The 22,611-nt window shown below is 40.8% G+C and overlaps 2 protein-coding genes across 4 annotated transcripts in view; one reads left to right on the forward strand and one right to left on the reverse strand.

The window, feature by feature from the left end:
• Nucleotides 1–448: 448 nt before the first annotated feature.
• Nucleotides 449–4,200, reverse strand: dynlt3 (dynein light chain Tctex-type 3). The gene is made up of 5 exons (XM_080903280.1): nt 4,073–4,200; nt 2,584–2,625; nt 2,365–2,488; nt 2,170–2,247; nt 449–915 (listed from the first exon to the last, which is right to left on the reverse strand). Exons 1-5 carry the CDS (start codon nt 4,097–4,099, stop codon nt 839–841), a joined length of 348 nt encoding a protein of 115 aa, XP_080759406.1. The 5' UTR covers nt 4,100–4,200; the 3' UTR covers nt 449–838.
• A 2,190-nt stretch (nt 4,201–6,390) lies between these two features.
• The window catches only part of sytl5 (synaptotagmin-like 5), a 44,778-nt gene continuing 28,557 nt past the window's right edge, over nt 6,391–22,611 (forward strand). For all 3 annotated transcript variants that reach the window (XM_080904085.1, XM_080904088.1, XM_080904087.1), the window contains exon 1: nt 6,391–6,521. The gene's annotated coding sequence lies outside the window, so the exon portion shown is untranslated. The remainder of the gene's footprint in view (nt 6,522–22,611) is intronic.

Consider the following 22,611-nt stretch of genomic DNA (forward strand, 5'->3'; position numbering starts at 1 on the left):
GGACTTTATTGGACAAAATTCAACAAAAACAGTCTTGAACTCAACAGTAATACAGAAGATCTTAAAAAAGAAAAGAAAAAAAATCCTGGTTACAGGGACTGACCATTAAATGCATCACAGGAAAAACACTGTTGTTTTGTCTAAACATTTCAATAACTTATTAAAATATTAATATAGACTAGTAGAAATACAGTATACTGTAGTGATTACTTAAACAGAGCTTCTCTAACATACAAAGCTTCTTATAGTCATAGTTCAGTTTCTATTAAGGGAACATAGTGAAGGAGACAAAGTTGCAAACATGCTAACATTTTCTAATTAGCAGCACAAAGCACAGTTGAGACTGAAGGAATGTCATCAATTAAAATTAAAAATTAAAATAGTTTTTCCTGAGGGATGAATATCAGTGCTAAATTTAATAAGAAACAATCCAATGAATGTTCAGATATTTCAGTCAAAAACACAAATGTAAACTTCCTGCTGCACACAAAGAGCAGTCATCTGTTTTTACACAACAGGAAAAAAAAATACAGTCAACATGTGGTACTTCTGGGCCAAAGAAAACACCTGAGCATGTTTGAAAAGTACTTTCCAAACAGGTCTGTTTGCAGATCATGACTCCAGTCCAGACCAAACAACATGTTGTCACTGTCAGACCTGCACGTATTCACAGGCTGCCAACTCACAAACCAAAACTGTTGTTCCTGCCTGCAGGGAGAAATAGATACTTGTAGGTCAGCGTCTATCAGAGGGTATATAATCAGAGGATCTTCAGTGTCATTCAAGCAAAGTTTGAGACATGACAGTGTTCGAAGATGGAGAGGTGGGCGCAGGGCTGTCACAGCGCCACAGCTACAGCAAACACACTGACCACACAGTACATGGTGCGGTTCTCCCACCTGACAGTACAGCTCCCTGAAAACCCACAGACAAGCAGAGGAAATTACTCCAAATCATACATGAAATACATGTTTTTATGATTCCATTTATAAACCAGTTTTGTGGGCAAGTTATTCAATAGATCAAAAAAAAAAACAAAACTGACCAACAACCATGGCACCATGCATCAACATAAGGGAGGCAAATCTGGTCTGAGTGTTGGGGGGTGTTACAACCCACCTCTCATAAATTAATTAACCCGGTTTAATCCAAAATGTAACATCAGTGTCATATGTAAAATGCAAACACGGATATTAACTATTATTATTGTTATTTCCACAATTATTGCTCCAAGTTGGCAGCACAGTGGTGTGGTGGTTAGCACTGTTGCCTTATAGCAAGGAGGTCCTGGGTTTGAATTCACCCCCTCTCTGGGCGCTCTCTGAGCCTGTGTGGGTTCTCCAGCTTCTGTGTATGTTAGGTTAAATGGAGATTCTGCATTATAGCAAGAAAATGTGATTTATTCTAACATTTGAAAACAAAAAACAGAAAGGAGGTTTCTGGCACAACTTCACCAACTTCTAAGCTACATAGAGAAAAGAATAAAAGATCAGTCTCTCCAGTCTATTTAAGCCTAGTCCTTGACTAAAAACTTCTTTCAATGGCAATCATAATCAAAGTTTTCTAAGATTAGGCTTAATCCATGTGTGGGAAACTGAGCCTTTAACTTATCCTCTTCTCCATGAACCTTGGTCGTGGGTGAAGCAGTCCCAGAAACTTCTTTAGGAGCACTCCCTGTCGACAGGGACGTTTCAGTTTTAATGAAAGTCTGAAAAAATTAGAAGTCCAGTAACTGGTGACGAAGTCCAGAGTGTAGATCAAACAGTTAAGTTGTTCCATGTGCTGAAAATATTTTTGGAGTTTTAATTTCCTCCATGGGATTAATAATTACAAGAACACGTTTAGGTTTCATTATGATTTCATCTGCTTGCAGGCAGGTCTATGCTGGTCCGGCCATCTACTTATATTTTTATTATAAGATCATTCCTCTATTTTATGCTGTGGGTGATTGAGTACCTCTGTATTTTGACTGTTGTGGTTATTTTTTGTTTGTTTTAAATCAGTAAAAAAAAAAAAAATCACTAGATAAAACTGATTATTTTCTCCTCTTGGATGTGGAGGAGAAAAAGTGGCACATCACTCTAATGTGTTATCATTTGTGCCACTTCCAATTAAAAATATTGGATTTAAATTATTTTGAAATAATGTTTGTTTTTTTGAGTGTCTCACCATCAGTGGCTGTGTCCCAGTAGCAGGAGTTGGCTGTGTGGAGCCCAGCGCCGCTCTTCTGCATGATCGTACAGTTCACTGGGACAGATCAGAGAGCGGCTTTACAACAAACACACGCTTACCTTCACACACAAACGCTACAAATAAGCTTGATGTCCTTGAAGCTCACGTTATCGAACACAGGGACTTGCTCACCTATGTATTTGAACGCCCGACCTTGTTTCACCAGGTGAGTGAGTGAATGCTCCACTATACTGGCCGTCCACTGGTTGACTTTACTCTGGTTATAATCTGTTCCACCGATGACGCCTTCAACGCACTGAGATTAAATCAGTAAACAGGAAGTCATCCATCCATCTGATTGCATTTAAAATACTGTTTATTATGAATGTTTCCAAAGATTAGAGAACATACCTCTTTTACCGAGACACTGATCTCATCGGGATTAAAGCCGACCTGCAGGATCAGTTTTAAAAGAAGCACAAAGAGGATCCGGGTTATTCCATGAATGTTCAATCACTGCCTCCACCTGAATCCCTCAACATCAACAGATTTTGTGTGCGGTCATTTTCGTATATTTAATCAAGTGATGCGAAATCTGATGTTCATGCTACAAAAATAGTCCTCATTACAGGTCCTTGAAGTACACAGGGCAGGCTGAAATTTGGCCCTTTTTAATTCATCATATTTTTCCCAGTACACGAGATTAAAAACAAGTGAGAATTTCAAACCAAAATCTGTTTTACAGGCAACTTTGACACCAATATCATAGGATACGTCATAGTTTCAACTGCACAAATGAACTCCTATGACACAGAGGAACAGAGACGTGCATTTGTATCCTGGATGTTTTATTTGTTTTCTGACAATTCACTGGCGAAAACTTCAAAAAGTACATTTTGATTAAACCTGGTGATGTCATAGGCGGCTGGTTTAAAAAGAAAGTTAAAGACTTCATTTTAATCTGAGTAAAAATAATCTGAACTGGAAATCATCCTAAATAAATCACATAAAAATCCAAGTCCATGTTTCATTTGTTTTGTTTTGTTTTTAAATGCACGCTTCGGTAATTTTATATGCGTGTGTATTTTCTCTAAAATAACGTGCCCATAAACGCACCACTGAACTCTCATTAAGGTCGACATTCTGCTTTGAAATTAAAGTTGCATGAATTACATTTTTGAATCACAGTTAAACTAAGTATTACTAAATGAGTCAGCTTGCCCTCACCTCTGCAAGTAACTAATAACCATTTTATTTTATTTTTAATGAGAGCAGGAAGTTCTTGTCCTACTGCGTTTCCTGTTTGTATAGCAGAGGATTTATTGCTTTGTATAATGGAGATTTGAGACCAAACCACAGAAGTGTCCAACTCCAGGCCTCAAAGACCAGTGTCCTGCAGGTTTTAGATATCAATGATTTATTCATTACCAGCCACTAAAGAATTTCGAGACATGTTGAGGAGGAAATTTAGTCATTTAAATCAGCTGTGTTGGATCAAGGACAAATCTAACACCTGCAGGACACCGGCCCTTGAGGCCTGGAGTTGGACACCCCTGAAGGCTTTTCTCATTTCTCCAATTTGTGCCTCCTCGTCTCCTATCCCTGTGACCTGGAAAGCAATGTCAGTGCACCACAATGAAGGATGTTTGCATCAGGAGGATAGAGAAAGCTGTATTATTTGTTATTAATATTAATATCAGATGATTAACTGCATGATCACATTTTCCCTTCATTGTATTTGAGGCTGGGTTAAATTAAAACAAATGTTATCGCCTTAAATAAATCTGATAACAGGACCACACCTAGCTAACAGGCTAAGCTAGCAGCTAGGTAATTTAGCTGTAAGTTTACTGCTGGCTGCGGACCTTTGGATGAACTTCGCTCATAAAGAAAGCCGTACCTCCTCTCCAGAGTTATACTCCTCCATCGCTGCCGTCACAGATAACACTGCTGCCTGCCCTCTTTGTGGTCTCCGGTGTGTCGGCTGTTATTGTTCCTGTTCACTTCCTCTTGTTCGCGGATGAGGAGCGAAGAGAAGAGCTGGACCCGCAGCCTGAAGCGGGACTCTGTTTTCTCTGTATCGCCTCTCAGTGGCTCAGTTCAGACATTACAAAAGCGTTTTAGCACAGAAGCGCCACACAGAAAGAAATATACTGAGAAACACAAGAGGAGAAAACATTTGTGAAACCTTTAGGATGACTAAGATTCATCAAATATGTTAGAAAAATGACTATACTTATTATATTACTATTCTTTTTTGGGGGGATAAACATGGTCAGCAACAACACTCAGGTAAGCTGTGGTGTTTAAATGATGCTCCGGTCCAAAGGGCTGAAAATATCCCACACACCATTACACATTTCACTCTCTACTCACGTCCTCTGATGCAAACAAGCTGCCAAATGTTGCCCATAAATGAAGTGAAATGGATTTAAACAGCATTTATAAAGGATGACTGGCAGGAAGCCCTGGTCAAACCTATCTCTACATTTAATAGACTGAGAGAGACTCAGTATAAGATTTGTTATGGACTACATATCACTGTTGTTTTGCACAAGACAAATCTCTCTCTCTCTCTCATCTGTGCATTAAGTGCCATTCTGATAGGGAGGAAGCATCAATTGATTTCCAAGTTCTGGACAATGATTTCCAAAGAACATAATGAGATATTTAAAATAAAGATAAAATGTTAAAATCCTGGCGTTTTCCTCTTAAGCCTCCCCTCCCCAACCACAGCGCATTAAAGCCTTCTGGAGAAGTTCCTTGTAATTGCCAGAAAGTGTATTTTACACAGTTGGATCAATGCTTCTGAGCCAAGTGTTACCCTTTGTTACCGGGAATGAAAAGACTACACACAACTTTGTTTTGTGTGTGTGTGTTAAACTGTTTGGTGTTCATTGATAAAACTTAAGAACAAGTATTGGGGGAGAAACAAAGAAGATTGCACAAAAGCCAAATGATCTAATTGATTAGAACAATTATTAGACTGATCATTTTTTACTTTTACATATAGGATTTTGCTGTAGCCTACTTGTAAAACAATCATACTGCATTATTTTCATTTGCTTAATGGTATGATGGCTAAGCATCCATCCATTATCTTCCTCTTATCTGACCTTGGGTCACTTTTTGCAGCAGGGTAAACAGGATGTTGTTGACGCCCTTCTTCAGCAACACTTTCCAGTTCCTCCTGCAGGATTCCGAGGGGTTCCAGTGCCAGATGAGATAAATGACCTTCCCAGTCGGTTCTAGATCTAACCCAGAGTTTCTTTCAGGTTGGGCAAATATCTGAAAAACCTCCAGAGGGAACCACCTCAAGCAGCTCCTTCTGAGCCAAATGAGCAGCGACTCTACTCGGCGCCATCTCTAAGGCTGAGCCTAGCAATGAAGGCTGGGCTGTGGGTAAAGGTGGGTGTCTGACCCCCAGCTTCACAGACTGGCAAAAAGCATTTGTTAATTTTTTCAGATTTGTTGCAACATTTTTAATTTGATTAAATTATTATTCAGTCATATCTCTAACCCTTCAAATGATCCCAGTAGGTGTTCTGTTTTTTTAACGAGTTACTATATTAAAGAGTTCACTTCCATTTTGCAGCTGATTGCTCAGTGTGTTGAACAAAAACAGACAAATACAGCTGCTTGGTGTGTGGATGGATGAGTCAGATTGTGTTTGACATTTTAAATGTAACCAGAAATCCTTTTTATTTCAGACTCCTGCACTGTTTACCAAAAGGTGTGCGGCACACAGACATAAACAAGTTGTGTGCCTTGTTAATATTGATTTGTGTGTTTTATCCAAAGATAATCAACCCTCCCAGTCCTTCGTGAGACTAGTAAATAAACAGTCACTCTACAGCAGGCATCTCCTGCGGCCATTACCACAGAAATACAGACTCCCAGAGGATGCCAGCAGGGAAATCCATAATACATAATGTAGCAGTGACAAGTGGGAGTTTCCCTCAGCCTAGATCTGCACTGCAGTGTGCGCTTTATGAACCGACTTGCCCTTTAAAGTTTAATTTATACGGACAATAAGAAGAAAAAGAATGAATGTCGCATTGTCAGAAAAGAGCCATTTCTCTGTCTCTCTTTCTCTCTGGCTCTCTCATTCACACACACACACACACACACACACACACACACACACACACACACACACACACACACACACACACACACACACACCACGCCCCCTCCTGTCGGGAACACCCTGGCTGTGGATCTCTGCCTTCAGACGGTGCTGAGGCGCACCGACAGGCTCTCACACGGTTCATGATTCTCGGGCTGACTCCGCAGCCGGCCGTGCTCACCCCCCTCCGGACCCTCACCGTGAAAGGCGAGCACACCAGGTAAGACACCGCCGCTCTGCAGGTCAGCCGGCAGCGCTCCGGGACGCTGAAACACCGGCGCGTTGCATACGGCACATATGGTCAGCAGTGCAGCTTGTTCGCAGTTCCTGATGTTTTATTTGTGCCTTTTCCTTGTTTTGCGGGGACGAAAGAGGAGGGGAGGGGGCTCTCTCCGTCCACCATCACGACCACGACCTCAGAGGACTCAGCACACATCAGTGGGTCCAGACAGCCCCGCTTCTTACCTAAAGTTAGGCGCGTTTGGGCAGGTGCATTGCAGCAGAAAGCTGGTATTTCCCTTCTTGCCTCCGCTGATTTCGACGGTAGATTTACCTGTTCGTTAATTTAATAACCTGTTGAGAATGTGTTGCACTGCTGAACTTGTTCCAGCAGACCGAAGAGCTGTTAAAGATGATGTGAAACATAAATAAAGCACAAACAATGCGTGTTTAGATCAAGTGATCTGAGCTGGGTTTGATGTGACAAGAAGTGACCGTGTAACAAGGCTGTTTCATCCTATTCTTATAATAAACCGAGTTTTAGCCTAATTAGTGATGACCTTGTCCGCGGAGTCACCAGGATATCCCACCAGGTCTTTTCATGGGGATTTCACCGTAAAGGTGACAGGCGCACAGCAGTGGCCTCGGGATGCTGCTGAATGTATGGAGGCTGGGCTGGTTGTGTGACACAGTGCTCATTGTACTCTGGCTGCGCTGATAAAGAAACAGGCTGACCTCATTCTGCTGTTCAGAGGTGGGTTTTGCTTCAGATGAGCAGAGGTGCATGTGGGTGATTCAGAAATGAGAAGTTCTTCTTCCATTTGGTGGTTGAAATGTTGTCAGCTGCAGGATGTAAAAAAAAAACCTCTGCTCAGCTACCAACAGGAAAACATGATGTATGCAGGATTTATTTATTAATATTTTATGCTTGGTTGGCTTTCCATCAATTTGGGGCCTCAGCCGTGGAGTAATCATCGGTGACTCAAATGCATATTTGTGTGTTTTTGTTTCGGGATACAAAATGACAGAAAATTGAGGAAAAAGTGGCAAAAAGGATGTTTTCTGATTGCCTTGTTTTGTCTGAATCAACAGCGTAATAGTGAGCTTTCACTCAAGAATAGTTCATTTTTTCATCAGTGATTTAGGCTCCAGAGTGAATTATTTGTTTGTAGATGGGTTTTTTTTTTAAGTGCTAAATAATTTTTGATTTAGAGAGGATGAAGTTGAATACTTTTTGAAATATCCAAGCAACAAGAAATCACCTAATGATATTTACACAACTGGTGAAAAAAACCCTTTTAATTTCTTTCTCGTGTAATCAAAATAACAGTTTTTTCTTTCTTTTTCTTTTTTAATTTGTCACTTGTTTGAATTTGCAATATTTGATTTAAAAAAAAAATATTTGAAGCACCCATTGAAATGAGGAGCAAGTTTGCTCCTTAGGTCAGACATGTGGGCTGATCCATAATTAAATTGTATTTACTTTTCTTATTTGGCCTCAAGTGTTACATCTTAACAGCCAGTATAATGTGAAAATAGAAAAGCCCAATTCAACTTTCCCAAGTGGCTCTTAGACCTCAGACAGGGTTGGCTGCTGTCCAGAGTGGCTACTTAACACTGACAAAGTAGATTCAGACGAGAACTGGCAACGTTTTCATCTGTCAGCCCCGTCCACTGAGTAGATTTAAACAACACTGCTGAGCTAATGAGCTCATATATTGCATAATTTTTATTATGAACCCCTAAAGGCCAATGTGAAAGATCCAAAATGTACACTGCTGTTTCCTTCATAAACAACAAGCCATTGCAGTGTAAGAAATTATCCTGCCGTACTGTAATTTGTCATACTGACGCTTCCCTAAATTGGTTCATTCGGCTCCTCTAAGCAATAGGTGCGGTTATCATTTGAGGCTGTTGTATCGTAGTCTCGAGCAGGGTACCTCGGTGATGATAACCGAACCTTCATGCAGCACACCCGCTGTGGGGGTTGTGAGGGGAACAAATGGGCAAATAAAGAATGAGAGAAGCAAGCGAATGTAGGGATTCCCTGATGTCTTAACACAAAGGCAGGGGAGCTCATCCAGTAGTGCAGAAAGAATCCCTGGGGATTGCAGTCACACAGCATTAGAGGTCTCCGGGATCTGCCGGCACAGGATAGAGGAGTGTGTGCGTGCATTTGTATGTGTGCACATACATTTGCTCGCACATGCATTCTTGTGACAGACACTGCAGGCTGCAGCCAAATGTGCCAGACTGATACTTGTGTGCTGCAAATCCAAAACCTCTGCTTAAAGTTTGAGTCATGGTGTGGCTCTTTGTATCAGATTGACTTGAGACAAAACTATTATACCACAAATATGTCATACTTTCTACAAAGTCGTATTTCAAAAAGCAAACTAGACAGCTGCACCACCTTTCTGTAGCTGTCTAGATTGCAGTATCTGACTAGCTCATGCTGCGCTTGTGGTTGATGCTCGCAGCGTTGTCGTGAGCTGTGAGATCTTGTTGTTGTTACAGATAAAGAAGGTGAAGCTTCTTTGGGAAGATGGTAAAATGTTGCTCAGTGCAGCATTTAAAGCCTCAATCTAAACTTGGTGTGCTCATAATCATTTCTATTTTTTTTACATGAGAAAATATGTGAAGATATTTTCTGGAGTCTGAGAGCCAAAGTCCTCTGATTTCTTACGCTTCCTTCCATTCTTGTCTGCCTAACCGATTCAGGGTCCTGAGGGAGTGGAGGGAGGGTTTTTGGAGACTATCCCAGCTACCATAGTTCGAATCAAGGGGTACACCCTGTACAGGTTGTTAGCCTGTCGCAGAGCTAACACAGAGAGACAGACAACCATTCACATTCACACCAATGGGCAATTAAAAATCACCAGTTAAACTAACGTCACTAACTACATGTCTTTGAACTGTGGGAGTAAGCTGGAGTAAGGATTTCTTAGGCTGTATGATAAAATGTTCAAGTTGAAGGTTATAGTGCTGGATAAAAGAAGAGTAGCTAAGCCTCACACCTGACTTGCTGTATCCATAAAATATTTAATTCATTCCCTTGGCTTTGTCCATAAACTGTATATAAAAGATGGCCATGGCTTCTGTCTTCAGAAAGTGTCTTAAACAAACATTCATGTTTATGTCTGTGGGTGAAAAACAACATGTGGTGATCTCTAGGCTGTGTCGTCATATAGTCCCTTTCATGTGATCACCAGTAACTGATACGGTTGTCACTGGGGCAGGTAAGTGGAACGGGTTAATGTATACTAGTTAATGGAACTATATCCACCCACCATAATGCATACTGCACACCAGCGAGTTTATTTCCTCCATTTATCTCCTTCACAAAGCGACCAGCAGATGAGCCTTGTTTAGACTGCATCGAGCGATTGGAAGTACCGTAATTAGTGACCTTAAGTGGATGGATATGAGCTCAGCAGTTAAAGCAATGTTAACCTTTGTGTGACTTTTGTTTTCCTTAAAATTTCCTCTTTAGGACTAAATTTATAGTAATGTGTTCAAGACTTTCTTTGTGAAATGGCTTCCTGTCGCTTCTCCCTCTTCACCCTGCCCTCCCTTTACAGCAACACGCACACAAAGCTCTAGTGAAACCAGAAGTTTAGGAGAGGACATAAAGTCAATGTCTCTTCAAATGGTCAGTTTTATTCACCTCTGTTTTAATATAATGGATTTAATTTAAGTGGAGTGCAGAACATGGATTTGGAAGATGGTGGCATGAAGCTTTAGGAAGGCAAAATAAACTTGATATGAGCCGAGTAATAACAATATGTCATGCATTAATATTCTTCACCCTCACATGTCTAACTTAACAGTTATTTTTTAAATATTTGAATATTCTCTTAACACAATGGGCCTAAAATCACACAAAAGACATAAAATCTGGCTAAATAAAGTCTATAGTTTTGTTTTTTGTAACAGCTTTTTACCATATTGAAACAGATTTAAACAAACAGTGAACTGATTTCTTGCAGAAGGGTTAGTGATAGATTTTATTTTGATACAGTCTTTTCTTGTAATTTTACCAGTTTGGAAATATCTCATACTTGCAGTCCCTAATATTTCAAGCTTCATCTCTCTGTTAATGAGACATATGAATGAGCTGGGGCTAAAAATACATAATGTGCTTGCAGTTTCCTAGAAAGCCTGGAAACTTGAAATCCTTTTTTTTTAGTTGTTATTCTCCGCCTCTGTAGGGAACCCTCTTTGCCTCTTAAACAACGTCTCTCTGCATTGTTCATTTACTCATATTTTCACAGATGTCTTAAAGAATTATGGAGATTCACACATCAAACTGTCGTCCTTTAAAGCGCGAGTCATATTGTGTTTAAGATTGGTCCACAATTACATTCAGATTAACTGCTGATGCCTGAGGTGCTGAAACAAAGCTCCTCCATGCTGCTGCACTGAATGTCTGATCTCTGTAGTGCAGTGTTGTGCGGGGTTTCCCTCCCTCCCACTCACTGATGGCGCTCTCATCCAAAGCTCTCCAAACGCATGCTGCTTGCCCGTTTGGTATGCAGCCTATAGCCCCGCGTGGCCTCAGAGATGCACCGCATCCTTGTTCAATCACAGCAGCAGCAAGGGAATCAGTAGGCAACCTGTCCAAACAACAACCCCGCGGATGTGGGAGGGGAGGGGAAAAGCATCTCGACAGCAGAAATGTAATTTGGAGGCAGTGCTGAGGGAAAGGGCTCAGTTGAGTAATAGATTGCTGGTCAGGGAGTGATGCCTCACTGTCGCCCTCCATAAACCTTGAATGTGTGGACACATGCCTCTGTGGGCGCTGCAGTGGGATGATGGGACACTTGAACCTAAACACAGAGTACAAACACTGAAAATGCCCCTTTTTTATTTAAAGTTGTATCCTTATCTTAGTGTTTCACAGCACTCAGCATGCTGACCGGGATGTGCCAGTGAAGAAAATCCACCCAGCACGGTGTACATGTAACACAGGCATTAATTAAATTCATTGTTGACATTTCGTGCACATTACGGTGTTTAATCATAACTATTTTAACCAGCTGCAGTGACGTGAATGGATGTGAGGAATTAATGGAAATGTGCAATAAACCTGGGCTGTGAAATGACTGCAGAGTTATGAATGATGAATGGAAAACTACTGATTAAAAAGCGCTATATGTTTGAAAACCAACAAATGGGGTATTACAGAGTTGAATGACTGTTATTTATCATTTAATTATTTGGCATTTTGCTTCTAAAATGTGTTCTAGTTAAATGGAAATCAACTGGATTTGAGCTTTAGAGTTAAATCTTGATATTTGGATGCTAGGAGTCGACTTAATCTTCCTAAAATCGATGTGACATGCTGTTAAACGCTATTAGTAAAGTAACTTTTTGACAATGGAGCCAATAATCAAAAGAATTGGGACTCCTAATAAAGGCTAGCTGCTAAGCTCTAAGCGAATAGACTTTTGTTTCCAGTAAGCGCAGGTTTGGAAAACATAAAGCTGAATCTGAAGTCAATGTTTACCTGCTGCTGAAGAAAAAGGTGAGGTTTTATATTTCATCTGGTCAACAAGGACTTTTATCAGAATGAGACAGGAGGTCACTGCCTTTATGTCGTCATAACAGACGGAGACTCACAGGTGTAGGATTATAACATAGTCCTCGTTGCTGTGTACATTTGAATCATGTAATCCTGAACATTAATCAGAAGTTTCGGTTAAATTTTCCGCCGACCTCACCCATATTTGTCGACAAGGGCAAAGTCCGTATTGGTTTTGTTGGTTCTGAGAAATGCAGTTGTGTTTTTGTTTTGTGTCTTTAGTAGTCCTCTTCTTACATTAAGGTCAGATCATGTTGGAGTTTTTAATTCATTTGAGCTCATTAATTAGCTGTTTTAGTTCCTCCAATGACGTTACAGTTCATTGACTCACATTTTTATATGTCGCAACACATCCAGTGCAGCGTGATTTCGAAAGTTGCATAAGTTAGAGATTATTGAAGATTTATAAATATTTGACTAATAATTTGTAGACTTCAGAGATCATTTGCTAACACATAGTTAACCTTGGCTCACTTTCAAATCCATGCAGCTGGAGATTTACGTGGGTGTGAATGTTGGTTTGTCTACTGAATTAAATACAGAAATAGTTCTTCATAGACCCTCCTGATATAATACTGGAAATGTGTTGGTGAGCAGGCTTTGAAAGGCTTCTAGTTGTTCTTCAAGCTGCCTGCTAATTACAGTAGCCTGCTTATGAGCAGAACCTAGCTCACATTAGGTTAGTATGCTGGGCCCTGATCACACATGCCTAGAGACTGGTTGGCAACCACCTGGCAACCACTTGTTGCTAGGATAAAAACAGTATTCCTTCCTGACTGATGTCAGTCGCTGTTAAATTGACTGCTAAAGCCCTAATTGTGTAGGCTCTAGAGACCAGTTTGTGAACCACTACTAACCATGGGACACTAGAAAAAAGTTGCATTTCCCAATCTGTAGTTGGCAAGTGTTTGCTGGAGGTTGCTGGCAGTTAGGCGAAATTTTCACAAAGAGCTAAATGGCGGTACACCAAAAATCTACTTGTGATTGCTTTGGTTGCTGGCAGATTGCCGTCATCACCTGTAGTCTGTATAGAAAACGCCAACTACTCTCCAACCAATCGCTAAGTGCTAGTGCAATGCGAACCTGAAATGACAGTTTGCAGTTAAAGTAAAAGTTACATGTTTGGAAATGCGTTCATTTTAAGTGAAAGCACAGCTCGAGTCTTTGTTTCCAGTTTACGTATCAAGTTTTGTTACTGCTTGGTCTTTACAGCTGTTTGCAGGCAAATTGCCATCTTCCATGCAAATTACAGGCGACTGTGGGAGTCTGTTAGTGACCACAGCAATCACAAAGATTTTTCTCTTTGTGCCCTGTTTCACCTAGCAACAGACAGTAACCTCTAGGGACCGCTTTCCAACAAGTCGAGGACTACACTTTTTCCCACGTAACTGAGGCTTTAGACCTTGAGAACTTTGAGTGACTATAAATCTATAATCTATAAGAAGTCTTCTAATAGAAGATCCCCAGTCCAAACCAAGAAGGAAAACAAAACTCTTTGGGGTTGCATCAGCAGGTTTAGCTGCTGTTAAAAATCTGCCAAATCAAAGTTCCCAGTCTTGTGTCTTGAATTTTTGTACTAATTTGAAGTCTCCCATTCCTTCTGGCAGCTTTAGTCTTGCTTTATAAGAGTGCAAAGTGATGTTTCACAACATGACACCCTTTCGTAAAAATGACTAATCCACAAATTAAGCACAATTAAAGCAATATAAGGCATGAACAAACCTGTTAGCTGCTTCTCTGGTAACGCTTTCTAATTGCGAGTTGGAGGGGCATCTTTGAACTTCAAAACAAAACCTTTTTCCAGCCTATGTGAGAAATCAGTAATTGTCTGTGGTTGCTCTGAAATGCAGAGCAGGATGCCCTTTCTGTCAAAACGTCCTGTGCTCTAAATATTGGTTGCTGAATGCTAATTATTTTGCAGAAGCAGTTGTTTTGGCTCCTAGCCTGGATTTTCCACAAGCATGTGGGATGCCAGGAGCTGGCATATAGAACAGAAAATGTTTTGTTCCATTTCAGATGAATGTATGTCATGGCCATTAACAACATAATCCTTAGGAAAATTATAAATGCATGCTCTAACACGTTATGGGGATAAATAACATCCAGAAGTGCTTTAAATCCGGAGGATTCAGGTCCCACCTGTCTGTCTAAACAGCAGTTTGTCTTTGCTAGAAGATCTTTATTCATCGATCTGCTGTGGAGGCTCTGCCAGCCCAGACGCTTAACACTGAATTTCATTGTGCATCTGTCTAGATTTTCCAGCTATGCTAATGTACCAGCATACAGCGTAATAAAGCCGAAATGATGCAGGGCTTATCATACGAATTTTCATAATCCATTAGCATCTGCCCAGCCTTAAATTACACATGCTGTTCAGTTGTTACGCTGTGATTAATACTAATGCTGCTATGAACATGTACGCACGCATGCATGCAGAGGATCTCCCTTCTGTCCATTAGCTTGTAGTGTCTTGAAAAGATGAAGGAAAGTACAATTTGGTTGGACTGGAGTGTTATGAAATAGTCAACCATGTTAGTGAAGGGAGCTGGTTTAACCCGAACATTTCTCTCACTCCTCTCCTCTCGAAGAAGAAGCAGCAGTGGCAGCAGAAACTGGGTTAATGAGATCCTGCCTCAATCTAAAAGCTCTTGTCTCTTGTTCTTTAAGTGTTTGCGCACTGGCAGCATGCAAATCTATTACATATCTGACTATGTAAAGTTTTCTCGAAACATAAAGACAACATTTTTAAATCTTAGTTTAATCTGTTCTTTAAAATCTGCCTCCCCTCATCAGAGGGTATGATGGCAAAGAGTAAAAGATTTCAGACTCTCTGCAGTGAAAATCTTTGTTTATCCAACAAACAGACTTCCTGCACTTGAACCGTCTCACAGTTTCTAAACAGTGCCAGATTTGAGGAACAGGCGCCAGACTGTGGCTTCAGTTCTGGACAATTTTACTGCTGCTTTTCAGTCCTGCCAGAATAAACTGGCAGCTTTCACACTGCAGAAATGAGAGCAGCTGATCATACTGAAGACTGAAGGACCAAATGGCATCTCTGTCACTGGCCACGCAGAATCTAAGGAAACAAATGTAATAATACAGGTTAAATCATTATTTTGATTTACATCAGAGGCTTGTCTTATTTCAGCAGGTGTTTTACACGTCTGCTGGTGTAGTTGTGAGAACCATTTTCTAAATTAAGTCTTGTAAGTGGGTATACATTTTGTCATCATGCACTTTTATAAAGCAAGAGAAGTACAAACAGATCAATTTGCAGATGTAATTCAGTGTTGTAGGCTTTGCAGTGTTTGCAGCTGTTGGTTCTTGGTTTTACCCTTAAAAAACATCATATCTTGTTGATTTCAGTCACTCTGAGGTCATTCTAGGGGCAAGCTGAATTCTTTTTGTCAATGTGATGCTGCAGATTGATTCAGACCTGGCAGTAACAATTTCAATTACAATGTGAGATTCTTGTCAGAGTTTCATTCTGAGTCTGTGCTGCTCATATAACATCTTCCATTGTTCATATGGGCTGTCTTCTGTAATATGACTGCTAGCTGCATTGTCTTGACACGGTGTATTATTGCTTACAGTGCATTGTGTGCAGCCCACACACTATAAACCAACCCTTTTCCCTCTCGTCTTGTTGTTTACCTTCAAATGTCTTAACTGTTCAGTACACCGTTCACTGTAAACATGACAGCTCTTTTTGTATCCTCTTGTATAAGACAAGACCTCAAAACCCATATCAGCTTCAGTGTAGATTACCAAACAAAACTGCAGTTACTCCAACAATTACAAAGCACTCCATCTTTGTTCCTGCATGAATCAGATGGAGGAAGTGAGTCATCAAGCTGAACGAGGATTCCTATTGGGTTTGGTTGGCCTGTGGGACTCCAGATGCAGTGCGGCGCTGGCCGAACAGCTGAAGCAAAAACCTAGCTGTGGTAGGCCAGTGTCAGCCTAAAAGCAAATCTGGCAAACCATAAGGTGACTTGGGAGGGGAACATGATACAGTGTACAGTGGAATACTTTGAGGATTCCCAGGAAAAGGGGATGGCTTGCACATCACTGGGGAAAATCTCACTGAGGTAGTTAAACCACTCCTCATAGCAGGGCCCCCTGGGGCCTGAAGTTCTGGATGCTGTGGTCTGTCTGCATGGAGGTCTGAGGTGGTGGTGCCTATTTTTAACAAGTGGTGCTGGAGGTATGGTAGAATTACAGAGGGGGCCATACTCCTCAGCCTCCCTGGAAAGGAAGGCCAGGGTATTGGGTAGGAGAGTCTGTCCATTAGTCAAACCTTGGATCAGGAGGAACAATATGGTTTCTTGTCCTGATTGCCAAACGCTGGAGGAGCTCTTAGTTTTAGGCAACAGTAATCACAATGCTGAGGAGATGAGGAGAAGAAAGGTCCTTTGTTTTAGTTTGATTTGTATTTCTCTCACAAACCGCTGTGTTTTAAGGCATTCTGTACTCCAAACAAGGCTTTTGGGGTCAGAACACTTGGTGTGCATTAAAGGTAAAAACCTGGTGTACGTATCTTTCCCTTTGAAGTCCAGATGGGCTTTTCTCTTCCTGGAAGTCTTTTATTTTACCAGCAACACCTAACAGCACAGCACAATAATCACGACCAATTTTCTGGCTCTGTCTCTTCTGCAGTTTCTCTGCTGGTTTGTTTTGGAGGATAAACAGCCTTTTCCTGAGCTCACGCTGCCCTTTTCCTCTTAATTAGCAGGTGAAATGACACAAGCAACCTTTCAGCACAAGGACAAGCAGCCTTCAGATAAGAGTGATGCCCGAGAGTTCAGTGAAGGTGAAAAGAAGAAAAAAATGGAAGGAGTGCAGGGAGATTAAGAGAGCACAGCTAACGGGGGTTGAGAGAGGGGGTGGGATAAGACTTTTTTTCTTTTTTTTTTTAGAGGAACTGTCTATGCTGGTTTGTTTTTCCTATTTTCTGCTCCATTGAGCCTGGCAGGGAACTGTGGAGGCCTGCAGGCTTGATAGGTCATTACAGAGGACGGCTCTGCTGCGAGTGTAATGTTACAGCGGCTGTGACATGTGTGCTTCATGGCTGTAAGGGCAGCACTTTAAATGTTGGTCAAGGCTTGGTAGCAAATGTGTTAAACATCGGTGGCTTGTATCTTAACTGTGAAAGACAGCCATGGAGGAAATCTCTTTTTTTCTTTTCAGTAACTCAAGAAAGGAATTTTTTTTCCAAATATTATTCACAAAAAAATCTGAAATATCAAAAATCTAAATTTCAAACTCAAGTTTTTCTTTTATTATCTGTATATTTTATGCATTCTAGGTAGCGTTTTAGCAATTTAGCTGGTGTCTACTAACATAATGTAATATATAAACTATACACATTTCTGACATGCTCTCACTCAAAGCTTAAGCTGTTAAATGAAGGATGGAAAAACATCATAACAAAAAGTAAGCTTACCACTTCTTTAAAAAAAAAATGTAATATGACTTGTCCTGCTGGTATTTGAACCACAAAATGGACTTCTCGTTTGTCTGTTTGAACAAAATGCTGCCACAATGTCAATTTCCTTCTTAAGTGTCATTGAGTTTGGAGCTGACTCAGAGTAAACATTCACTAAGCTAACAGTCACTTTAAGTTTGAGTGAACTCTGGTTTCTCAGCAGTAGTTTGTTCCTCCTGCTGCCAAAGATAATGGCTGAGTCCTGAAAGACAATTGATGTTGGGTTAGCTCTTCTTACCCAAGTAACTCTGACAGCAGTCGGATCAAAGAGAAATTGGTCAGAGAGTAAACATTAGAGCAGGTAACCGTTCATCTCCAGCCCTAGTATAAAGCGGCAGAAGATGGAAAATCTCATATAAACTCTATAAACACTAGACAACTTTATTAGCTATACCTTGCTAGTACTCAGTCAGACCCCATTTTGCCTTCAGAGCTGTCCTAAATCTTTGTGATACAGATTCAACACGGTCCTGGAAACACTTCTCAGAGACTTTGGTCTATAGTGACATCATAGCATCACACACTGGCTGCAGATTTGTCTGCTGCACATCCATTACTTGATGTCAGGTCAAAGATGCTTTACTGAATTGAGATCTGCTACTAAATGGAGGCTATTTGAGTAAAATGAACTCATTTTTATGTCCAAGAAACCAATTTTAGATGATCTGAGCTTTGTGACATGGTGCGTTATCCTGCTGGAAGCAGTCATCAGAAAATGGGTACGCTGTGGTCATAAAAGAAACAATCACACACACCATTACATCACCACCAGCTTGAACCATCGATACAAGGCAGGATTGAGCTATGCTTTTTTTTTTTTTTTGTGGTTTTTGAAAACTTCTTACCCTATCTGCCCCTTCTCACTCTACCAGCACTTAACACTACAATCTACCTCAAGGTTCAGAAATGATCTTCTTCATCTACGTTGTAATGCGTGGTTATTCGAGTTACTGTCAGCTTGAAGTCATCTGGCAAATCTCCTCTTATCCTTGGCATCAACAAGGCATTTTCTCCTCGAGAACTACAGCTCACTAGATATTTTCTGTTTTTCAAACCATTCACTGTAAACTTCAGAGACGCTTGTGTGGAAAATCCCAACAGATCAGCAGTTTATGAAATAATCAGATCAGCTCATCTGTCACCAATAAAGTCAATTAAATCAACTTTCTTCCCCATTCTTATGCTCAGTTTGAACTTCAGGGGGTTACTTTTACCATACAATGATACATACATTGAGTTACTGCCATGTGATTGGTTGATTAGATATTTGTGAAGCAGGTGAACATGTGCACCTAACAAACTGGCTATTGAGTGTTTGTACCCGCTTTAAACATCCTCCTCTCCCACAAATCCAAAATAATATTTGGAAGGTTGCAGGTATCAGGTTCTTTGAAGTGAACTACTTTTTACAATACATTTTTGATGAGGTCTTAATCAACAAGCGTTTATAATTGTTCCAAACTGTGCAAACGTGGAGGGGAGAGGGGTTTTTCCCCATTTATAGGAAAAATGTTACAAATTTTGGGACGTGAGTATAAGAGAGATTTATCCAACTGCTATTACAAACAAAATATCCTGAGCAAAAACCTCCTGAGTGTCTATAGCTCAGGAGGGTAGAGCAGGTTGTGTACTAATTGGAAGGTCAATGCTTGATCCTTGGCTCCTCCACCAGTGACAATGTTAGAAAACCCTGAGGCGAGATACTGAAACCCTAAGTCACTCCTGTTGCATATGTCGGATGTACGAGTGTGTGAATATTAGCTTAAAGCTAAGAAGAAAGTGCTTGTATGAATGTAGATGAATGAGGCATCTAGTAAAAGACTCTCTGTGTGCTCAAATTGAGTAGAAAACTGCTATATAAGCACCAGTCCATTTACCATTTACAGATGTTCTTACTGGGACACTAAGTGTGGATTAATTAACTACTATCTTATTGGCAGGTTCTTGACATATTGTTCACACTGCATGGTAACAAGCTGCCAAGGCCTTTAACAGCTTACTGAGATACAGTGTCAAGGGCAGTGATTTTTTTTCCCTCCAACATTTATCACTGGAAAAGCGCTGGAAAAACGTCTGCAAAGCCAACATTAGTGGAAACAGACTGCTGCAAACATGTAACAACAAAACAAACAAATTAAGTATTTCGCCTGGTGTGACGGTGGGGTTATCCGTGGGCGGGGGAGCTATCTTGGAATAATGAAGCTTGAACAAATGAGTTTTTCTAAAGCTTTTCCTCAGCAGGCAGCTTTGAATGCTCTCACACAGGGCGAGACGCAGTGATCGGATAGCTCAGCTAGCAGTCATCCTTTCTTTGAAGACGTTTGTTAGACTGCACTCAGCAGCCAACAAGAAGTTCAAACAAAACCCGTTTTTTTTTTTCTCTCAGACACAGGTGGTCACAACTTTTAGGGATGTTGCAGGAATCCTTTAAAGTTACTCCCCCCAGTTCTGTTTTTGGGAAGGTGCTTATAGTATTTGGGGATGGAAAGAGGCTGGAGATGAAAGCAAATGTGAAAAGCACCTCATTTGAAGCAAACTGGCAGCTTGCATCCAACAGTCTTCTGAAACAGCCAAACTCGAACAATTATGATCACACAGCGGTTGACTGGCTGTTTGGAGATGAGACACTAAAACTCCCTCGTGGTTCCACAGAGCTACTTCTGCCACACTTTGTGGTTGTAGACTAGTGTAATGTTTGTTTGTTTTTTATTCCTTTTTTTTTAAACGATCATCATGTGTCACCTCTCTGTGATTGCAGCTTTGACTGTGGTGGTTTGAAGCACCTTTAAAGCACTTTTGCCTTCAGATACGTGAACAAAGTCACCCCACTCTAATCTTCCGTCCAGGAAAGATGACTCGTAGACAGCCAATCGAGGAAAGATATCGCAAAGTTTGGCTGCCGTTCTCCTATATATGTCTTTCTGCTGCATGTTGGCATCACCTTCTTCGCAGACAAAAGGCCAAATCAGGCGACGACAGAGTGTTAGTCACTGTTATGCAAAGTGTCAGGCTTGATGGAGGTGGGTTATTCATATCGGCACCTAATGCTGCTTCATTACCTTTAAGCCAACCAAGTAATTAAGGTTTTAAATTGGATTCCAGTTGACAAACCGTGGTGAGCCGTGTTTTGGGAGAGTTATTGATATGCAGGGAGTTCAGGGAATGAATTGATGAGCGAGGAGTGAAGGAAATTCACACTGACAGCAGGTTTTCGCTGATTGGCAGTGACACGAACAGTGTGTCTGACAGACCTCCAGGCTGAGAGAAAGGGTCATTAGTGCACTGCAGATATATTATCCACCCTGAGGTGTGTGTGTTAGAGTCTAAGCAAGAGACTAAAAAAGAGAAATCTACGAATGCTTTCCAGTCGGACAAACACGTCATGTATTGTTGCTGGTGTGATTTTTGTCCTCACCCAAATCCACCTCACATCTCTTCCCAGAAACCTCTCCACTCTGCTCCAGCGTGCCACATCTCATCTCGAGCTTTCTGGTGAAGACGCAGCCTGCCTATTGATTTCACCCCACTGTGAACACTGGTTCACATCCGATAGCAGGAAGTAGATTACATGGTGGGGAGATGCACGGCTGAGATAGCAGGATAAATCTTATTTCCGCCCTCAGATAAGATGGTTGAGCTGGAAACCATTCTGAACATGCTTATGGATTGTTGTCTGTATCTGCACAGCAGAAAGCAATAAAGTAAGAGTTTGTGCGCTAACTGCTTTATAAAGAGCTTCTCAGTCTGAAGACTCTCCGTTGGTAAATTATGTTGTCCTGAGCCTGGCTTTTATGTGCAGTCGTCTATCTCAAGAGGTTTGTGCTTCATCTCATTCTGACGCTTAGAGAAGCAATTGAATTTTATGTCTGAGTGTAGATTTGTCATCATTGTGAGATCGGTTGTAAAAGTATGTGGGTTAAAAAAAACTGTTTGACTCACAGGTGCAAAAGATCAGAAGCAAACGGTGTACAGGAAGCAGGCTGAGGCAGAATCCAAAGCACACGCAAGATTAAAGAAACACAAGAGCTGAGGCACAGAGTCGGTCGGATCAGGCTACTAAAACTAGAAGAGCCTTTGTAAAGTATTAAGGAATTATCCAAAAACCTACAGGTTTCTTTCTTAGCACAAAATCAGTTTGATAGTTTTTGTCCTGCTGACACTGTAAAGATTTATCCAGCAAGACACAAGTCAACATCGTGGCATCAATTTTATTTTATTTTTTTAAAATAAATAAAAGTATCTGAGCATTTTAAATGGAACCACAGCAAGCCCATTTGAGTCATACCTTCAATTTGTAGTTGTACTTAGATGGATGTGTGTGGCAGTGCCGAGAATTGCTTTCCTGTTAAAATGCTCCAGCTCTGGTTGAGCAACACGTTTTGGACATTATCTTCAAGCACTCTCTTTATATGATGCAGTATTTATTGTTAAATCGATGACTGGAAGCAGGCCCGAGGCAGTGAAGTAGCCCCAAACCGCATTCTGATCACCGTGCTTCAAGGCTGGTTGGAGGCTCTCCTGAAAAGCTTTCTTTGGTTTGCACGAAACACGTCTGCACTAACTGTGCAAAAACAACTCTGTGTCCATAGCACATTACTCCAATAGAGCTGCTCTTTGTCTTCATGGTCATTGGCCAATAGTCTTTTATGCACTGATGTTTGTTCTAATACCAGATGCTTTTTGTCTGGCACACCTCCCATATAGGATCTGATTTTACACGTGATGACTATTGTTGCGTCTTTACCTTACAAGATAAAACACATCTTGAGGGGTTTGTTTTTAGTAACATCATTTTTGCACCAAATGGCCTGTTCCTATTGGTTGGCAGCTGTTCAAAATTAGATGAGCATATTGCAGTAAAATATTTTATTTCATGTTATTAGGAGATCTTTTCAAATCCCCTGCTAGGATCATATTCATTCCCAACCTTTTCTTCTAAAGGCGTCTGAGAATCCTTTTAATTTGATCTGACCCTACGTGACCTTTTTCATAATCACTCAGGACTTTTGTACAGTGCTG

The sequence above is a fragment of the Rhamphochromis sp. 'chilingali' genome (genome assembly GCF_963969265.1).
Source record: "Rhamphochromis sp. 'chilingali' genome assembly, chromosome: 14".
Lineage (NCBI taxonomy): Eukaryota > Metazoa > Chordata > Actinopteri > Cichliformes > Cichlidae > Rhamphochromis > Rhamphochromis sp. 'chilingali'.